Source organism: Trichosurus vulpecula, chromosome 2 (genome assembly GCF_011100635.1).
Source record: "Trichosurus vulpecula isolate mTriVul1 chromosome 2, mTriVul1.pri, whole genome shotgun sequence".
Lineage (NCBI taxonomy): Eukaryota > Metazoa > Chordata > Mammalia > Diprotodontia > Phalangeridae > Trichosurus > Trichosurus vulpecula.
Window position 1 is genome coordinate 368174226 of NC_050574.1, and position 19423 is coordinate 368193648.

The window sequence follows — 19423 nt, forward strand, 5'->3', positions numbered from 1 at the left end:
TCTCCAGGCTCTTCACTGGACTCTCCAATTTTTCCACCATGCCTGGGAGTCAATACCTTCTCTCCATCCCAATCCTGCTTTAGTTTCCTTTTATGTGTTGTCTTCCCCTATTTAAGTGTAAGTTCCTTGAGGGCAGGGGCTACTTTTCCTTTTGCTTCTATTTGTATTTCTAGTACTAAGTGCTGTGTGTCTGGCGTGTAGCAAGTACTTCATAAATGCTGGTTGACTTGATTTGATTTTAAGTTAACATAAATATATGAGAAATAACTATATTTCCGGGGCAGCTAAGTGGTGCAGTGAGTAGAGCACCAGCCCTGGAGTCAGGAGGACCTGAGTTCAAATCGGGCCTCAGACACTTGGCGCACTTACTAGCTATGTGACCTTGGGCAAGTCACTTAACCCCAATTGCCCTGCCTTCCCCCCTCCAAAAAAAAGAAAAAGAAAAAGAGAGATAGGTGCAATTACTATTCCCACTTTATAGAAGAAAACAAAGGCAGAAAGAGGTTAAGTGACTTGCCCAAGGTCACACAGTTAGTGTCTGAGTTAGAATTCAGGCTTGAAGTCTTTCAAAGGGTGGAGTTGGTGGGTGGGGGAAGGAGGGATAGTAGGAAAGGAAGAAAAAATGTAAATCTTTGGGAAACATGAGTTGGGATTCCCATAGACCCATGGTGGGGGGATTGATTGTTTGTCTTGCTGAGGAGGTAGGGTGTCCAGCTTAGATGGGCACTTACAATGCATTCCTTGATTCATGTCCAAGAAATGAAGCATCTCAAGCTTAGGCCAGGATTCCAACGGAAACCCATGTTCTTTGTAACAGATGCATGTTCTTAATCTTTTCTCCTGTGGGTTCTATTTTTCTTCCTTAGCAACTTGTCTTCAACTCAGTCACCAATTGCTTGGGACCACGAAAATTCCTACACAGTGGGAAATTGTACAAAGCCAAGAGCAACAAGGAACTGTATGGCTTCCTTTTCAATGACTTTCTTCTTCTGACTCAGATAATCAAGCCTTTGGGTTCTTCTGGGACTGACAAAGTCTTCAGCCCCAAATCTAATCTACAGTATAAAATGTATAAGACGGTAAGTCTTTTTCAAAATTTCAACTGGACATGATATAGTGTTGTTGTTTTTTTTAATCAAACAAACAAAATTGATATGGAGTTAGTAGAAACCAGTGTTTCTCTAGTATTTGAGGCTTAAACATAGAAGGAGAAAGATAATATGATGAGTATAAGACTTTGACTGTAGGCTTATGACAGCCATTTTAAAGCAGGAGGCTAAATCTATAGCATACAACCATCTCAACTTTATTAGAAAGACAGCAACTCAAAACATCTGTAAAATAGGCAGGAAAGCTCATCAGACTCCTTGGAATAACTTTATACTTTTCTTTTTCTTACTTTTTTTTTTTTTTTTTTTTTTTGCAAAAGTCAGTTCAGACATTTGGCACTTTTAAAAATTAGGTCCTTGAACTATATGTGTCTTGCTCAAATGGTCATGGCTTTGTTTAGAATTGGGGTAGGGAATTGGAGGTTATTTTTTTTTCTAGATTTAGTCTGTAAGTGGGTGTTGTCCCAGAAAAAAAAATAACTGTTAGCTTTATTTTGGGGAAAAAAGAATACTGTATGTGAATGAATCGATGGACGAAAAAAATAGTCTCTTAGACACTTTGTGCCTGGCACTGAGTTAAGTTCGAGGTTACAAGTACAATCAAAAAAGACAATCCTTGCCAATCCTCAAGAAGTTTCTTTTTCCATAGGAGAAAATAGCATGTAGAGGGGAGCAGAAGTTGGAAGGGGGCACCAGATGGTGTACATTTGGTAGTATTGCTAGGGCTTGGCACAGTGGGCGCAGAACTGGGTAAGATAATGTGATAGCTCCTCAATCAGAGTCCTGGGTCCCAGGACTGGGAGTCCGAGCTCCTTTGGGAGGGGGTATATATGGTCTAGTCAACAAGCATTTTTAAAATGCCTACTGTGTGTCAGGTATGTGCTAAATTTTTAGATGAAAATGTCTTGAGAAAGCCATTTGGCTATAAATTAGAGATCAACTGCTTTACTATACAGTGGTTATTTTTTAAGGGGAGAAAAGAATCATTCCTACGCAGGAAAAAAAAACATACTAGCCAGGTGATAGATAAATCTTACATTAAGCAGTTTTCTTAACCCCTCCACCCAGTTTTTTTTGGAGGGGGAAAGGCAAGGCAATTGGGGTTGTTCAAGGTCTAATTTTTTTTTAATGAGGGTAAAGAATTGAGATAGAGGGAGACATCTATACAAAGGATTATTTTTTTAAAATTAATATGTGCAAATTGGTGGTAAGACATAAATCATTGGAAAAGAGGGATGATAGTACAAATGCTGTCTTTTTATTCTTCCCAATATATAGTGTCAGAATAGTATTCTGATACCCATGCATGGTATTTTTCAGCCCATTTTCCTAAACGAAGTCCTAGTAAAATTACCCACTGACCCTTCTGGAGACGAGCCCATCTTCCACATTTCCCACATCGATAGAGTCTACACTCTCCGTGCGGAAAGCATAAATGAAAGGTAAGATCCAGCAGCATTCCTGGGATGGGACCAGGTTCTCTCACATTCACCCCTCTCGCCTTCGTACACCATTTACATGAGTTGAACGGAGGTCTTATTGTTGTTTTAATAATGCTACCACCATCTTTTATATAATGGCATAGTTTAATAGTTTTCAAAGCACTTTCAAATATTATATCTTATTTTAATGCTTCTTTGTAACCTTATGAGGTATTCAGGACAGGCATTCATTTTATGGCTGAGGAAACTGAGGCAAGCGACTCGTCCCAGGGGAAGGGATATATTAATTCATTGATTGGTTAAGTGCCTACTATGTGCCAGGCACCGTGTTATTGCAAATATTAAATCATTAGATCTTCGCAGTAACCCTGTAAACTGGGTGCTATTATTATCTCCATTTGGTAGTTGAGGAAACTGAGGCAAAAGACATTTTAAAATTACTTGCCTAGAGCCACACAACTAATAAATCCTGAGGCAGGATTTGAACTCGGGTTTTCCTGATTTAGGCCTAGCGCTCTGTGTACTGGGCTACCAGCTACCCCTGCACAAGAATGCTCAACTAATAAATGGATGATGGGACTGGGATTAGAACCCAGCTCTTCTAGTGCAGAGAGCTTTCTTTTGTGCCTTGTTTCCTCTGACAAATGCATTGATTGATTCCCCACCTGTCCTTTCACAAAATGCCTCTAAAGAGGATGCTGTGAGCTTTTATGCAACTGTCATCTGAAGTCAGTCGGTTGTTCTCCTTTAACTCATGCTCTTCTTACAGCTGCCACTCTCTTTTTCTTCCTGTCCCAGAAAATACCTGATTCAGCTTTACACAGTGCCTGGCACATGGTAGGCACTTAATTAAATGCTTGTTGACTTGACTTGATATAATAAAATATCAAACTTATTAACAGCCTCTTATCTTTATGTTTCCACATTAGTATATAGGCTCTTTAGGGGAATATGCCAAGACCCAGATGCCCCCAACGTAGTCCCTCTTTGGTGTTCAATGCAAGCTGGAGAACGTTCACTCAACTTCTCACTTGCCCTAGAATTCCCTCTCTCCCCTTGTCTCTGCACTAGTCACTGAATTCTAGAATCCAAGAATTTTCAAGTTGGAAAGAGGTCTTATTTGGCCATCTAGTGCAAGCTATGTTCAAAACATACTCAACAAATGGCCATCCAGCACTGCGGGTAATTCCCAGTATGTTTAAGTAAGCCCAGGAAATCAGGGGAAGCTAAATGCCTGTAGCTCTAGGCACACCGTTGTCTCTTCTTTCCCCTTTCCATCATTTGGGGAAAATTGCTTCTTAATTTCATGATACCCTGGAGATAAATAGTGACACCTTGTGGTGTGGCAAAGCCAAGACTGAGAATCAGTGCTGGAATGCATTACAGCCAGCAGGGGGCGGATGACTGATGAACACTCCAGAGCCACATCCTTTTTCAGTCATTTTACTTAAATCAGGGCTTTCTCTGGGCTAACAGCATATTTCTCTGCTTTGGGTACATTTTGCTGTAGTTTGGGGACTTTGATTCAATTCAAATGACAAAAAATGTATTAGAATGAAATTTTTCACAAAAACTTTTGGAAATGAAATTTTTTCACAAGAGGGATTTTGTGAAGAATAAATTTGTGGACAATGCCCCCAGTATCCAACTCAGCATGAGGGAAAATGAAGCAAATTAGCTCATTAACTTTGATTCGCTCCTCTAGTAAAGGAAGGGGGAACATCCTGCTTTGGTGTTCTCCCCAGCGTTCTTTACTCTTTGATTTAAGGTGACTTCCAATTATAATATTGACTTTGGGTCTTCCCTTGGGCAGAGCCTAAAGAGAGAGGTCTGCCTAATGTCATTGAATAAGATCAATATTTGCAGTATCCTCAGTAAAGGGAGGAAGAAAGGAAGAGTCTGGTTTCTGTGTCTTCTGTTCAGTGCTTTCCTATGGACTTTCCATGGAATCTTAATATTATTTTATTTTTATCATCATCATAATCATTATTGTTTTACGTGTGAATAAACTAAGTCCATTTGTTATGTTTTTACAATTTAATCAGCTAGTCACACCGCACACAAATATGGAGACAGAATGGAAACCAGTTCAATAAATAACCCATTTGGAACCTTATTCTATTCTGTTAGTCATGTAATGAAATTCTTTATTTACTTATTTATTTATTTATTCATTCATTCATTCATTCATTCATTCATTTATTTATTTATTTATTTATTTAGTTGTTATTTACTGAAGTACATCAATGACCTATTATAAGGCAACTCCATGGCATGGACTCCAACGACAGTATTGTAATGAAGCTTTCTCATCATTGTATAAATAATGGTCTTCGGCAAGAGGCCCCAATTTGTTTTTCCTGAAGAGGAGATTCTTTTGATATCTTCAAGTATTTGGAGGGCTATTCTATAAGAGAGATTAGACTTATTCTCCTTGGACCCTATCAGGTAGAACAAGAAGCCATGAGTGTCAGGTTACAGAGAAGCTGATCTTATTGAATATAAGGAAGAACTTTCTACCAGTTCGAACTATTCCCACAGGAGAATAAGTGGCCTTGTCAGGTAGTGAGTGCCCCATTGCTGGTAGTCTTCACATAGAACATAAACACGTCCATATGTTGTATGCTGTTACACACCTGTCATTTTCCAGGGATTATTGTCAAAGCCATACCTATGTAGGTACAAGCTGACCTAGATATTCTCTAACATCCCTTCTAAATCTGAAATTCTGTCATCTTCTATCTCTGATCATGGGAAGGGGGTGGTGATGCTAGCAGTGAAATGAATAAACAGAACCAAGAGAAGGCTCTGCTTGCAGTTTCTCTCCCTGGTGGGAGTCCATACTGTAAGTAGAGAAAGGGTAGCAGAGTGGTTGCAGCTTTCAGGGAGATCAACTTACAAGTCTTCAAAAGTTGCTTTTGGGGAATGCATTAAGATTTGTCTTCCTAATTTATTCTATTTAGACTAAAATTAACATTGAGTGACAGGATGATGTAGTGGGTAGAAACCTGGCCTTGAAGTTAGGTTCATGTCCGACACATGCTAATTATGTGATTATACAACTCTCAGTGTCCAGGCACTGAAGCTATTACTTACAGAATAATTTCATTGGAGGGAGGGGAAGGTGGAGGAAGGTCCTATACTCAGAGATACCAGAATAGCAAAATAAAAGAAACAAAATTGACCTTAGTTTGCATAATATGCCAGTTGATAGAGCAAAGCAACTCAATTTCAAACTTAAAATCTTCCTATAAATAATTTATAAAACATATAAAATGTGTGTGGCTAACTAAAAATTCGTCCTACCTATTACATGTTTGGGGAGTTTGGAGCACAAACCACTGATACAGGAATGTAATAAATTTTAGTAAACTTTCAGTGTAGCCATTTTTCCTCATGCTCAGCTGCCCATTTACAAAGCTCTGTTTCAGGGTTGGCATGTATACTGTTTCAGGATCTGGGCTCTAAAATGATTATAAATGGAACTTTATTTGCTCTTGAAAGTCAGACTAGTCTGTGCTTGGAGTCTAACACGGAGCCAGAATACACAGCTTCTGTCCTCATAGGTTAACTCCCACATAGGTTCTATCCTCCCCACCCTGACTCACTGCTATAAACTTTGACCCCTCAATGTCCCTGCTTTTCCCTCTGTAAAGAAGACTCTTGAAGTCTTGTTTAAATATAAAGCACCTTAGAAAAGTATGAAGCACTGTCTGGAATTAGTTCCTTTCATCTTAAAACTCCTCCTTGCTCACACTTTCTGTCTTCTAGTTCTCCCTGAGACCCGCTTCCTGCTGATCACACTACTTCCCTCACCACTTTCTCTCATGCCTCTCTGACTCAGATTCCACTTGCTTCCCATGGCTATCTCCACCCTCCCTCTACATCTGTCATTTGGCAACCTCTCCTCCTTTGAGTTTCAGACTATCCAAATTTATCAGCCAATCCAGATCCTGATGGCCATTCTCCATCACCCCCCAGAACGTTTTCCTTCCACCTCAAAGAATTCAGCATCTGGAATTCTTTCCCTACCTCCTGACTTCATACTAAGGAACGTCCACATGCATATCAGTGGTCCTCCAAACACCCTAATTTCTTAGTTCTTCAGACCTACTCAATTCCCATGACCTCCTCCTCCATTCCACCCCAACTGTACCCCCAAAATCATCATACCTTTGATCTGACCATCAAACACAAGTTTTCTATTTCCCTGTTCATGAACTCTGAAATTCTTTTATATAATCATGATCTTTTATCATTTTGCCTTTCCCATCTCTTCACCCTATTCTTCCCCCTCACCTCTCTCTCCCTTTGTCCCTTCATTCCCTCCATCACTCAGTTCTTCTCAGACCAAAACCCTTGCAGTAATTGCAGTCTTCTCCCTCCTCTGTCCTAACTCCTTGGGGAACCCGTTTAACTCTGCATTATTCTCTACTGTCAAATCCCTTGCCCCCCATTCTATGACAGATCCCAACTTCCCAAACAGAACCCTTTGCCAAGCACACACTATCTGTCTCTGTCTCCCCTGTTCCCATGCTGCCGAACAGAGCTGGAGAAAATCATGAAACAGTGGTGATTGGTTCCACTACAGATTTAAGTTATTTAATCTCAATTGTGCCTTCACCATAAGAAGGCAATAGTTCTGCTCCTCCCTAATTGATTCAATAAGTTCCACAGTGGTTGGTCTAAACCTTCTCATTTCTCTTCAAACCTCTCATGGTACTCTGTGATCATACCATCTCTCCTGAGGACCTCTTCATACTTCACAGAAAAAATTGAGGTCACTGACCAAGAAAGAGCTCTCTTTTCTCTTCTCTTCCGTATTTTACATCACTCAGGCTTTCTTTTCCACAATCTCCTCCTTTTGGTCTTGGATGAAGAGGTGGCTCTTTTTGCTAAGGCCAGTCCCTCTAGAAGTATTTTTGATCCCATCTCCTCTAATCTTTTCCAATCAGATTGTCCCCGCATCATCTCCTTTCTCTCTGTCTGTCTCTATCTTTTTCTCTGTCTGTCTGTCTGTCTTTCTCCCTTTCTCTCTCTCTCTCTCTCTCTCTCTCTCTCTCTTTCTCTCTCTGTCTCTCTCTGTGTCTCTGTGTCTGTGTCTCTGTCTCTGTCTCTCTGTCTCTGTATCTCATTCTCATTATCTCATTCTCAAACTGTTCCTATTGTGCTGACTCTTTCCCTGTTGCCTAAAGACATGCCTATGTTGGTTGTGTGAATGAGCAAATTGCTCAACTTTCCAATGTCCTAGGCAATTTTCTACAAACTATAAGTCGCAGACACGATATCAGCTAGCATTGGTAGTGGAAGTTTCATTAACTGATGAAATCCTGAGTCCACTCCCTATCCCCATATATACAGTCCTAATCTCCTTCCTAAACCCCAGTTCTATACCACCAATTTAGATATTTCAAACTTGATGTTCCATAGGTGCCTTGATCTCAACATGTCCCAGAACTGAGTATCTTTCCACAAAAATCCTCTTCTCTTAAAAACTAACTTGTTATTGATGAGGGCAGCACATCCTCAGAGTCATCCAAGCTCACAATTTTGAAGTCATGTTCAATTTCTCTCACACCCTATATATTGAATCTTTTTCAAATGTTTTATCAAATCTTGCTGTTTCTGCCTTCACAACATCTCTCATATTTGTCCTCTTCTCTCCACTCTCATAGCCACCATCTTAATTCATGCCTTCCTCACCTCTCTCTTAGAGTACTGCAGTAGCTTTCTAAATGGACTTGCTGCCTCGTTTCTCTTCCCACTCAAATTCATCCTCTACTGAGCTGCTCAAGTAATTTTCCTAAAGCATAGGTCTGATTTCCAACCCCCACTCCCCATTCAATAAATTCCAGTGGCTTCCTTTTACTTCCATTATGAAATATAAAATCCTCTGCTGGGCTTTTAAACCTCTTCATGACCTGGTCCTTTTCTACCTTCCTAGTCTTCCTACAGTCTACTTCCCTTCATACACTCTACAATGTTGTTTGTCCTTTGTTCTTGAAAAGGACCAATGACATCATGAAGGCGATGTCTTAACTTGCAAATGAATTGGATTTAAGTGAGGCTGGGCTGGGTAAAGTTGTCAGCCTCACTCTCTCCTCCAGAGTCATTGAAGTCCAGTGGCAAGGCAAAAGTCAGGACAACTGGCAATGGCCCAGGATGCAGTGGATGACCTTGGCCTTTCTAAATTAAGGTCTTTCCCAGGCTTCAGTTTGGCACCATATAATCCAGCCACACTGGCCTATCTGCTGTTCCTCCCCCATAGTATTCCATCTCCTGTCTCTATGTCTTTGCACTGGCTTTCCCCCTTACCTAGAGTGTACTCCATCCTCATCTTTAACCTCTTCATCTCCCTGGCTTCCTTCAGGGCTCAGCTCAAGTCCCACCTTCAGGAGACCTTTCCCATTCCCCCCAGCTTCCTTCCCCTTTGAGGTTATCTTTTGTCTACTTTATATAGATCTTATATATACCTAATCATTTTTATGCTTATCTCCTCCATTAGAATGTGAGCTCCTTGAAGACACAGACTGCTTTTGCCTTTTTGGGGGGTTCCTGGCACTTAGCACAGGTTTTAGCACATATAATCTCTTAATGAATGCTGTTGAATGACTTTGTGCACATACAGCAGCCATCACTCATTCATTCAACAAATATTTATTATTGTATGTACTCGTACTGTGCTGGGCACTGAGATCCTCAGACTGAGTTTGATTTAGCATCTTTCTCTCCTCTCCTTTCTAAGAACTGCCTGGGTACAGAAAATTAAAGCTGCTTCTGAATTCTACATTGAAACTGAGAAAAAGAAGAGGGAAAAGGCATACTTAGGTTGGTAACATACAGCATCATGGGTAATATTTTCTTTTAGGATCAGTTCCAGGGGTTCATCCTGGCTCAAACCAGGATCCTCAGAGCTAGGAGATACTGCCAGAAATTGAGAAGGGTAGCAAAAAGTGGGGTGGATGCTGAGGGGGAATTGAGTATGGGATAAGGAGTGGAGAGTTCATTCTGAAAACAAAAAGTATGGCTCATCGTTCTTTTTAGTGGGAAATACGAAACTATTATTTTGTGGGATAGAGAAGGGAAAGAAATATGGGATGTGGGTTGAGGGAGATGGAGGTGGGAAAGCAGGACATCAAAATGTTAAATTGTAATACTTGGCATCCTTTTCACCCCCCCATCGCAGTTCGTTCCCAAAGGGCAACAGGTATCGGGAGGTTGATGGTGAACATTGTTGAAGGCATTGAATTAAAGCCCTGTTGGTCACATGGTAAGGATATCTTTTTGTTTTTTCTTCCCTATCAGAACCTCATTTTTCTTTCCAACACCCATGAAATGTCCAGAACTATTTTCCTGGCCACCATCCTATGTGTAAGTAAGAGATCTATCTAAAAGGGAGTACTATTACAGGAAGTATATAGTCCCAAATAATTACAAAGGTCAAAGTGTGAAGAAAAGTAGGTGGATGTTTTAAAAGTACATTTTAGTTCTACCCGGCACACATTTATTAAGTAGATGGTACTGTTCTGGATGCTGGTAATCAGAGACAAAAACAACCTAGTCTCCAACTCCAAGGCACTTGCTCCATTCTAGTGAGGGGACACACCACGTATATAGATAAGCATACCACTAGATAATTTGGAGACGAAGAGATCAGGGAAGATTATATGTAGAAGGTGGTGCCTCAGCTGAGGTTTTGAAGAAGTATTTATACCGGCCGTCCCACATCCCAGAAATGTTCTCCCTTCTGGTTTCCTTGCCTTCCATCAGATGTCAGCCAAAATCCCACCTCCTACATGATCCTCCCTAACACTAGCCCCTTCCCTCTGTGAGTTACTTCCTATTTATCCTGTACAAATCTTGTTTGTACATGATTGTTTACATGTCATTTCCCTCATTAGAAGTGAGGTGCTTGAGAGCAGGGACTCTCTCTCCCTTTCTTTGTATCTCCAGGACTTAACAAATGCTCATTGACCGATTGACTAAAAGGCAGAGGTGAGTAGGGAGCGCATTCCAAGACTGAGGGACAGTTTATACAAATGCATAGAGGAGAGAGGGAATGTTTAGTTTAGGAAAGAGCAAATCCTTCTATTTGGCTAAGAGTGTAGGAAAAAGAGTACTATGAAATAAGGCTGGAAAGGGAAATAGGTGCCAGGTGGAGAAGAGCCTTGAATGCTAAGGTAAGAATTTTATAATTTATTCTAAAGATGATGGGAAATGGCAGACTATTTAGAGGGTAAGTGAATGGCATTGTAAGACCTGAACCTTAGGAAGATTATTTTGCTATGTGTCAAGGATGGATTTGGAGAACAGAGAGAATGGAGACATTACGGCCAATTAGGAGGCTATTACACTACTCTGGATGACTGGTGATGAGTCAAAAATAGAGTGGTGGCCATATGAGTCAAGAGGAGACAGATGCAAGGTACAGTCAGCGGGACTGGACAGTTGAGTGTAGGGATTGTTTCTTTCTTGGTGCTTGTTTCCCTAGCACTTGGCACAGTCCCTGGCACCTAGTAAGTGCTTAATTAATGCTTGTCCACTGACCAAGTATGGGGTGTAAATAAGAGGGCTGAGTCCAAAAGGATTCTGAGGGCGTGACCCTGCATCACTATAAGGAATGTGGAGTCCTCGACGGTAACAGGGAAGTTTGAAGAAGGGCCAGTTTGAGGAGTTCAGTTTTGGACATGTTGCATTAAGCTTTTGTCGAGACATCCTGGTGGGAACATACCATGCAGGGCTAGAGCTCAAAATAGTCTAGTAGATTCATACTTAGTGGATCAACATTTTGGCTCTCATTTGTTTCCTGAAATAGTGCTGCTTAGTGGGAGTTACTATTTTGGTTTATTTATTTGATTTAGTTCGTTAAGATGACATTGCAGCAGGGGGTTAGGTTTGAGGGTGGGAGGGAATAATATTGCTGACAACTGTGGCTGTGTTCACCTATAAAACTGTACATATAAAAGGACAGAAATGAGCTAGTCACTTATTTTATTCAATCCAGGTAAGAGTAATCCCTATTGTGAGGTGACAATGGGCTCCCAGTGCCATATTACAAAGACAATACAGGACACACTGAACCCCAAGTGGAATTCCAACTGCCAGTTCTTCATCAAGGACCTAGAGCAGGATGTCCTCTGTATAACTGTGTTTGAGAGGGACCAGTTCTCTCCCGATGGTGAGTATAAACCAGCATTCAAACTGGTTATAAGCTCTTCCTCTCCTTGACACTCCATTTCCACTTCCAGAGCACTTGCTTTATCTTAGAGTATTCGGACCTTAAAACATCTTGGATTTTATTTTTGAGAGAAGGGATGACCAAAGGTAAAGATGGCACCAAAGAAGAAATTGTCTCACGTGGAGCTTCTCAAAAAGAATCCCTACCTGATACCCAACTAATTCACTCATTCATTCATTCATTCAACAAATATTTCTCGAGTACCACCTATATAAGAATGGCCATTGTACTTTAGGATCAGGGGTGGAGACATAAAGCATTTGGCAGTAGGAATTCTAGGTAGCGATCTAGAATCTCAATACCTCTACCAATCAAGATGGCTTACGTACCTCTATGATCACACTGTTGCATTCCTTTAGGCCCTGACAATGACCTTTCTTCCTCCTGCTGGTAACTGATAAAGTTGGGAGATTGGGCAGTGAAGACTTATGGAGCAGTATGCACCCTGTGAAACAAATTCCAAAGCTCACTGGGTAAATGTGGGAAGTAAGCCAGACTCTGTATACTTCAAAGTAGTAGGTATCTTCCCACTCTTATTAGTCTGCACAAAAGAAGCCACATGGGCAATTTTATCTTGTGAAGAGGCACTTCTAGGTTCTGATTCAGGTTGCAGGTCTGGGTTCTATTTTTAAATTGGAACTAGATCCACACAAAGCACTAATCCTGGCTTGATGATGAGTTTAACTCCAGGGGTTTTTTTGTATTTCTTTGATGTATAGTAAATTTTTTTTTCCATCCCCTAAGTTTTATTTTGTGCATGTCTGTTTTTAAAATGTGTTTCTTGCGAGCAACAGATTGTAGAATTTCGTTTTCTTTTCCAGTCTGTCATGCTTTCTTTTTATTGGATTTTTAAAATCCATTTACATGTAAAGATATGAGAATAAGAATTATATTTTCCTCCATTTGTCTCTAATGTTGGGTTTTTTCAAGTTAGGATTTTTTTTCTTTTTCTACTATAAGCACAGTACTATGTCTCTTCAGTTGCTTTAGCTTAATCTTTTCTAAGGTGTCTCTATTCCCACTAACTCTTTTCCTCCTGCACATGAACCCCCTTTCCATTTATTTATTACACCTTTCCCTTTGGAATTTTGGTTATTAATTCATTTCCCCCTATTTTTATTTGGTTATTTAATTTGTCCCTACTTTTTCCCCCTCTCAGTTAGTCTAGTAGATCACCCCCCTTCCTCTCCTCACCTTTAACTAGCCCTGCTCATTAGTCTTTTTAAATTTCATTTTTTGGCACCTCTTTCCAGAGATGATTTCTCTCATTCTCTTCATTGTATATCCTCCTGTGCTGTGTACTCGAGATCCTCATTCTCTAGTTCTTGTGGGTTTTTTGTTTGTTTGTTTGTTTTTGGAGAGGAGAAGGCAGGGCGATTGGGGTTAAGTGACTTGCCCAAGGTCACCCAGCTAGCAAGTGTGTCAGGTGTCTGAGGCTGGATTTGAACTCAGGTCCTCCTGACTCTAGGGGAGGTGCTCTACACACTATACCACCTAGCTGCTCCCGTTCTCTATTTCTTGACCCCTATAGTCTTTATTCTCTCTATCCCTCATAGAATCAAAACTTCAGAGGTATCCATTCTCAACTCTAGGCAGTTTCTGCTGCTTTTCCATGGTACTTCACTCCCAAAACAATGCTAGTTCCTGCAGGTGACAGAACAATACTAATTCCTGCCCCATAACAGGACACGGTGCTGCCCTCCCCTCCCCGCCCCAGCCTCCAAAGTCCCTGATTATGCCACCTACCACTAAACTATTCCTTCTTCCTGGTTATCTTCACCTCCTCCTCCTCCTGCCCCTCCCTTCTCCTCCTTTCCCCACTCCTCCTCCCACCTCCTCCTCCCCCCCTCCTCCTCCATCTCTTCCCTGAGTCCTCCTACTCTCCCGGGTGCCCTCAGGAATTCTAATTACCCTCCTCCCAGGGTAGGATAAGGAGTCTTTTCAAGCATCAAATATCTCAGACAATGTCCAGAACAAAGTCTCCATCTCCTTTCACAGAACATCTCTCTTCACTCTTGGGAACATTCATCAGTGGAATCCCCTCCCACTACCAAAACAAGACCATCCTTTTTTTCCTTCCTTCCTTGTCACCCATTCCCCTGAAGGCTTTTCTCTTCCAGAGAGACCACAGGGGTCACCTTCCCCTCATTGCTAGCCCTCCATTGGACTTGGGCACATTACACACTTCTTTCTCTCTCCACTGCTACCCTTCCCTTTTCATGTACCCTCCCACACAGAACATTGATTCGCCTGTAGGGTGTTGCCAGTTTTCATCCATGATGTGCGGAGCTGGCCTCCTCGCTCTTACCTCCACCAGATTTCCGCTTCATCCCCGACCCTTTGTGTACATTTAGAAGGAAGTCTCTTACTAGTTTCTACTGTCACTCTGTTACTATTGCTATCTTTGGCTGCTGTGTTTGATCACCACTCTTGTAGTTCTATTGCCTGGGGTGTTCAAGGAGCAAATAATACCTTCATCTCTGGTTTTCTTTCTAAGGATGCTTCAAACACCTCTATGTTATTAAATGTCCATTTTTTTTCCGTTTATGTTTAAGCCCAGATTTACGGGGTAGGTCACCCTGGGCTCCATTTGCTCTTTGGAATACCTTATTCCATTCCTTCCTGCATTTTCCAGTGGGTACAGAACAGCCTTGTGATATTCAAATGTCCTTCCCTTTGTATATGAAGGTCCTCCTCCTGGTCACTTATAAAACTTGTTTCTGAAATGAATTGTTAAATTTAACACTATGTGTCTTGAGTTTTTGTATTTTTCTGGAGATGGTTTAGAAGTTCTTTTAATAGTTATTTCATTTTCTGTATTCAGAAGTTGTGGGCAGAAAAGTATTATTTCTTGCATTATAGTTCAGATTTTTTTCTTCTGGGAGACCTATAATCTTTAGATTGTCTCTACATATCCTGTTTTTGAGATCAGTCTGTTTTGCTCGGTTAGAAAACATGTTTTCTTTTAATATAATTGCTTTTTGCTTCTCTTCTTTGAGAGTGTCCTTCACTTCTGTACTCCTAATTGTATTCTTTCTTTTGTTCCTTTGGTGAGATTTGTTATCACAGAGTTAAGTTTTTCTCTTCTGCCTATTATTTGTCTTATGCAGGATATAAATTCTACTCCCATAGATCCCATTTCCCTTTTAAACCACTCAGTAACAGTGTGTTGTAGTTCCATATTCTCCTCAAATTCCACACAGTCCTCCTTCATCAAATGTTGAATCATTTGCCTTTGTTTTGTAGTGTTTATTCATAGACACTTCCACTCATTTACTAAATGTGATGGTTATGTTTCCTTCTGCTGTTAATGTTTTCCCTGTTGATTTATCTCCTTACATTCAAGATATTTGAGTTTTCTTCTTCCTAAGACCTTGGGTCTCTGCCCCAAGTGACTATTGGATAGACAGAACTGGCACCAGCTTGATGCTGGGCTCATTTGCTCAAGATTAGTAGAATGCCACATGGCTTCCCTCCCTCCCCACAATGGTGTCCTATCTCATTCCCTCCTTCCCTCAGTTCTCTGGCCTAGAAGTTTAGAGGGGTGACTCTACATCCAGGGATGGTTTATGTCATTTGGAGTTTGGATCTCTAAGGCTCTGGGAGGTGGAGTGAGGAGGATGTGAGGTTGAGCTCAGATAGGTGTCCTGATCCTTTCCCTCTATTCCTCCTCTCTCGTAGAAATCTTTTATAGCACAGAATGCTGGCACACTGCTTGCCAGTGAGGCCCCAGTAAACTTCTGCAGCCTGGAGCCCAAATCCCCACAGCACTGGAAAGAGGAAAGAGAGGACTGGGGTATGGGGTTGGGTTTTGTTGCAAGCTCATAGGCGCATTGGCTAGAGCAGTCTTACTGTCAGTGGGTGGGTGGCGGGAAAGGTCAGTGTAGGCATCAATTCATGAAGTTTTAAAAACTTTCTTTTGGGTGTATGTCATGGAGATAGTTAAGCTGCTTTATCTTTGGCACATAATTTCTATTTGGAGAGCATCAAGAGGTCATGAGGATCAGAGCAAACATCTAGTCCGCTATTTGTTGGACTCTGAAACTGTCTCCCTGTTTGATAATGCTGTGATATTATCCTGGCAAAAGACTCCCTCTCTTTTACACTCACAGACTCCTCATTGTGAAGGTTGTCAAATTCTTATTCCAACTGGTGGAGTTGGAGGTTGCGGCTAAGAGTCCATAACAAAGCATAGCCTCATTAACACTCTTGCTGGCCTACAAGTGTGCCTTTCTAGTGCAATGCTTATAGCAAAGGATTTCCTCTGTAATTCTCATCTGGGGAGAAATACTCCCTCCCTGTCCAATGGACAGATTCCAGCACTTACAAAGGAGATTTGAAAGAACGGTATTTCTTATAGTAGACACCCATTTGAACTGAATGTCTAAGGCAGCTGGGCGGTACAATATTTAGAGTGCTGGGCCTGGAGTCAGGAAGACCTGAGTTCCAATCCAGCCTCAGACACTTACTAACTGTATAATCCTTGGCATGTCATTTAACTTCTGTCTGCCTTGGTTTTCTCAACTATAAAATGGGGATAATAGCAGCTACCTCACAGAGTTGTTGTTGGTTTTTTTTTTTTTGGAGGGGAGAAGGCAGGGCAATTGGGGTTAAGAGACTTGCCCAAGGTCACACATCTAGTAAGTGTGTCAAGTGTCTGAGGCCAGATTTGAACTCAGGTCCTCCTGACTCCAGGGTAGGTGCTCTACTCAGTGTGCCACCTAGCTGCCATGATAATTTTAATGTTTATAAATTACCTAGCACAGTGCCTGGCACTTATTAGGCCTTATTAGATGCTTGTTACTTTGAATAGACTTTGTCACTTTTAAAGCACATTCACATCACCTATTACCTCATTTACTTTCAGTGACTCTGGGAAATGACGAGGGTCAATATAATGAGGAAATTAAGGCCTGGAGAAGTTTAGTGATGCAGTTAAGGTCACATAGCTAGGTAGTGATGGAAGAAGGACTAGAATTCAGGACTTCTGTCTCCCAGTCTGGAGTTTTTCCATTGCACCAAGAAGGGTACAAAATAAAACCTTTCAGAATTCTAAGGAAAGTAAAATCATGGAGAGAAAGAGAGTGAGAGAGAGTGAGAGAGAGAGAGAACGTGTGACATGTTGACATTGGAAAATAGTGGTAAGTTCTCTTACTTTTTTTTTTCTTTTTTAATTTTAGATTTTTTGGGTCGGACAGAAATCCGTGTGGCAGACATCAAGAAAGACCAGGGGTCAAAGGGGCCAGTTACCAAATGCCTCCTTCTACATGAAGTTCCAACAGGGGAGATTGTTGTCCGACTGGATCTGCAGCTCTTTGATGAACCGTAGTGGGGCAGGGCCCCCACCATAGCCTTCTCATCCCAGCACCAGAGCCCTGCAGAAATTATCTGGAATTTGGTATTATTTTTCTAAATAGCCACTGCGATTCATTCATCTATAAATCAATGGGGTTAAATTAGGGGTGAGGGGCTCCTTGAGCTCCCAAGATCACCTTTTGACAATCCTTCCCAAAACAACCAATCCTAAAGTATGAGGCAAATCTGTGTTTTCACATGTAGGCTTTCGCTCTAGTTTCTAGGGTTTCTGAAATCCTATAGCTAGAGCCAAAACGGAGTCTTGTTCAAAAGTCTGACCTGTCCTGTGGTTGGCTCCACCCATTCTCTTTACCGTATAGTTGATTCAATAGTGCAACATCTCTATTTTTGAAGACTTTATGTAACTCTTCCAGCGTCTGCCTCCTTGTAGCCCCCACATAGGCTCTTTGACAATGATTTCAGTCCCTTACTGCTGGTTTAGAGACAAACTGTGAGTTGGATACATTCTAGGGGCATGAGATCTCCATTGCCTTCAGCTAAGGTCTGCACAGTTCTCATTTGGAATGCTGATGTGGGATCATTTGGCATAGATGGTTTTCTGAACATGCCACAGAATTGGGCCTTTAAGAGCTGGTTGAGCTGAAGAATCCTGCTGTTGTTTTCTTAATAGTGCGGTTTGAGGAGAATAGATGCAACAGCAATTAATGGTTAAAAATAAATTATTCAGCTGTCAGGTGGTGAGATTCTTAGCCTGTTTGAAAGTGGTCTTTTCAGTAAGTCTCACTATAAATTTAAAAAAAAAAACACTCCCAGCTACTGTAGTAGGGTTGTTGAAACCCTACTTGTGTGAACACTGATTGTACTGTAATGGCCAGCAGTGCTGGAAAAAGACCCAAACTGACCCAGAGATACTGTAGCATTTATTTAATGACAAAGGCAATCTACCGATGACCAGTCATAAGCCTGTTTTGTGTTTGAATGTGTCTGACTTTGAATGTGATGAAAAATTGGAGCAGCTGTTTTTGGTGTCCTTACCAAGAAACATGTGTTGATCGCCAAGCATCTTTCCTAAGGTCTGAAAAGGAAACGTGGCCAAAGAGAAAGAATGAAGTGTAGAACAAAGTGGAGAAAACCCATCCTGTTCTTGGGTGAGGGGAATCACAGGCATACCTGTTCTACATGTTGAGAGGAAAACAGATCCATAGAGATTCTCCATCCTGCGCTTGGTATAGAGACCCAACTCCCAATGATGGAAGGTGATGTGTTCCCAGAATAAAGAGTAAATGGCTGAGTGCTGAGTTGCGAAGCTAAAGAATTATTCTGTTGAGTTCTCTGCTCTCTTGCTTAAATGCCAGCAGTAAGTTGGCATTTAGGCAATAACTTGGTTTGCTAGTCGAAAGGGGTGGGCTGTTTTTGTTCGCATGTTGGTTAGTTAGAGTTCGTGTAAACCCCGATCTCTGTAGGCTGTATGGTTCTTGCATGTTCTCTCTGGTAGTGACTTGTCTCTTTCCTATATTCAGTGGTGTTCTTATGGGTCTTCTAGATGTGCATTAGGATTGTGGAGGAATCTTTTTAAGTGATAGGTACGATATGGTGTAGACTCTGTACATTGTAGTGTGATTTCCTGTAAGGGCACTATTGTGTTTCAAGCAATTAAAAAATTGTACTACGTTGGAAGAACAACAAAGTTTACATTTCATACTTTTAAGAAACATTTTATTATTTATTTATTAAAGCTAGTGTAGAATTTTGTATCAGAAACAAGAGAACATAAGTATTTTTTGAACCTGAGATAACAATCTTTAGTTAGAAACATTCAATGGAGCACGGTTAGACCCAGTTTCACTCCAGGTATGCATATGTCGATCACTTACTGACAGAAAACATAATTTAAAGTATCTTTAGTTTATATTTTTCAGTGTTGTTCAGGAATTGTTTGAAATCAGATCTCTAAGTAAACTTATAAAATTCACGCTTTTGTACTTATCAGAGGACCTGGCTGAAATTTCACCTCTGACACCTCCTACCTATGTGACCTCAGGCAAGTCACTCAACCTCCCTGGGCTTCAGTTAGAGTAAAAGGAGGGATTGGGAACAGATGGCCTGTGAGGTCCATACCAGCTTGTTTATGATTCTACTTTCTATATGACTACATTTTATTAACCCTAAAATTCTTGAAGTCTGTGGTGTTGTGATAGGACAAAGCATCATTTAAAAATATTCATGTGGAGTTGCGTTGATCTGCTGTGTTCAGCTCTTCTTTATGTCCCTGTTTTTCCCCATTATCTTAAATGAGCTAAATGTTGAATGTTGATATG

General features: G+C 41.0%; 1 protein-coding gene across 1 annotated transcript in view; it reads left to right on the top strand.

The window, feature by feature from the left end:
• ITSN1 (intersectin 1) overlaps nucleotides 1-17738 on the top strand; it is a 279862-nt gene extending 262124 nt beyond the window's left edge. Inside the window, exons 35-40 of the mRNA XM_036744721.1 lie at nucleotides 867-1079; nucleotides 2430-2551; nucleotides 9297-9379; nucleotides 9738-9821; nucleotides 11556-11729; nucleotides 16970-17738. Coding sequence (XP_036600616.1) covers nucleotides 867-1079; nucleotides 2430-2551; nucleotides 9297-9379; nucleotides 9738-9821; nucleotides 11556-11729; nucleotides 16970-17118 — 825 coding nt within the window. The 3' untranslated portion in view covers nucleotides 17119-17738. The remainder of the gene's footprint in view (nucleotides 1-866; nucleotides 1080-2429; nucleotides 2552-9296; nucleotides 9380-9737; nucleotides 9822-11555; nucleotides 11730-16969) is intronic.
• Nucleotides 17739-19423: the final 1685 nt, after the last annotated feature.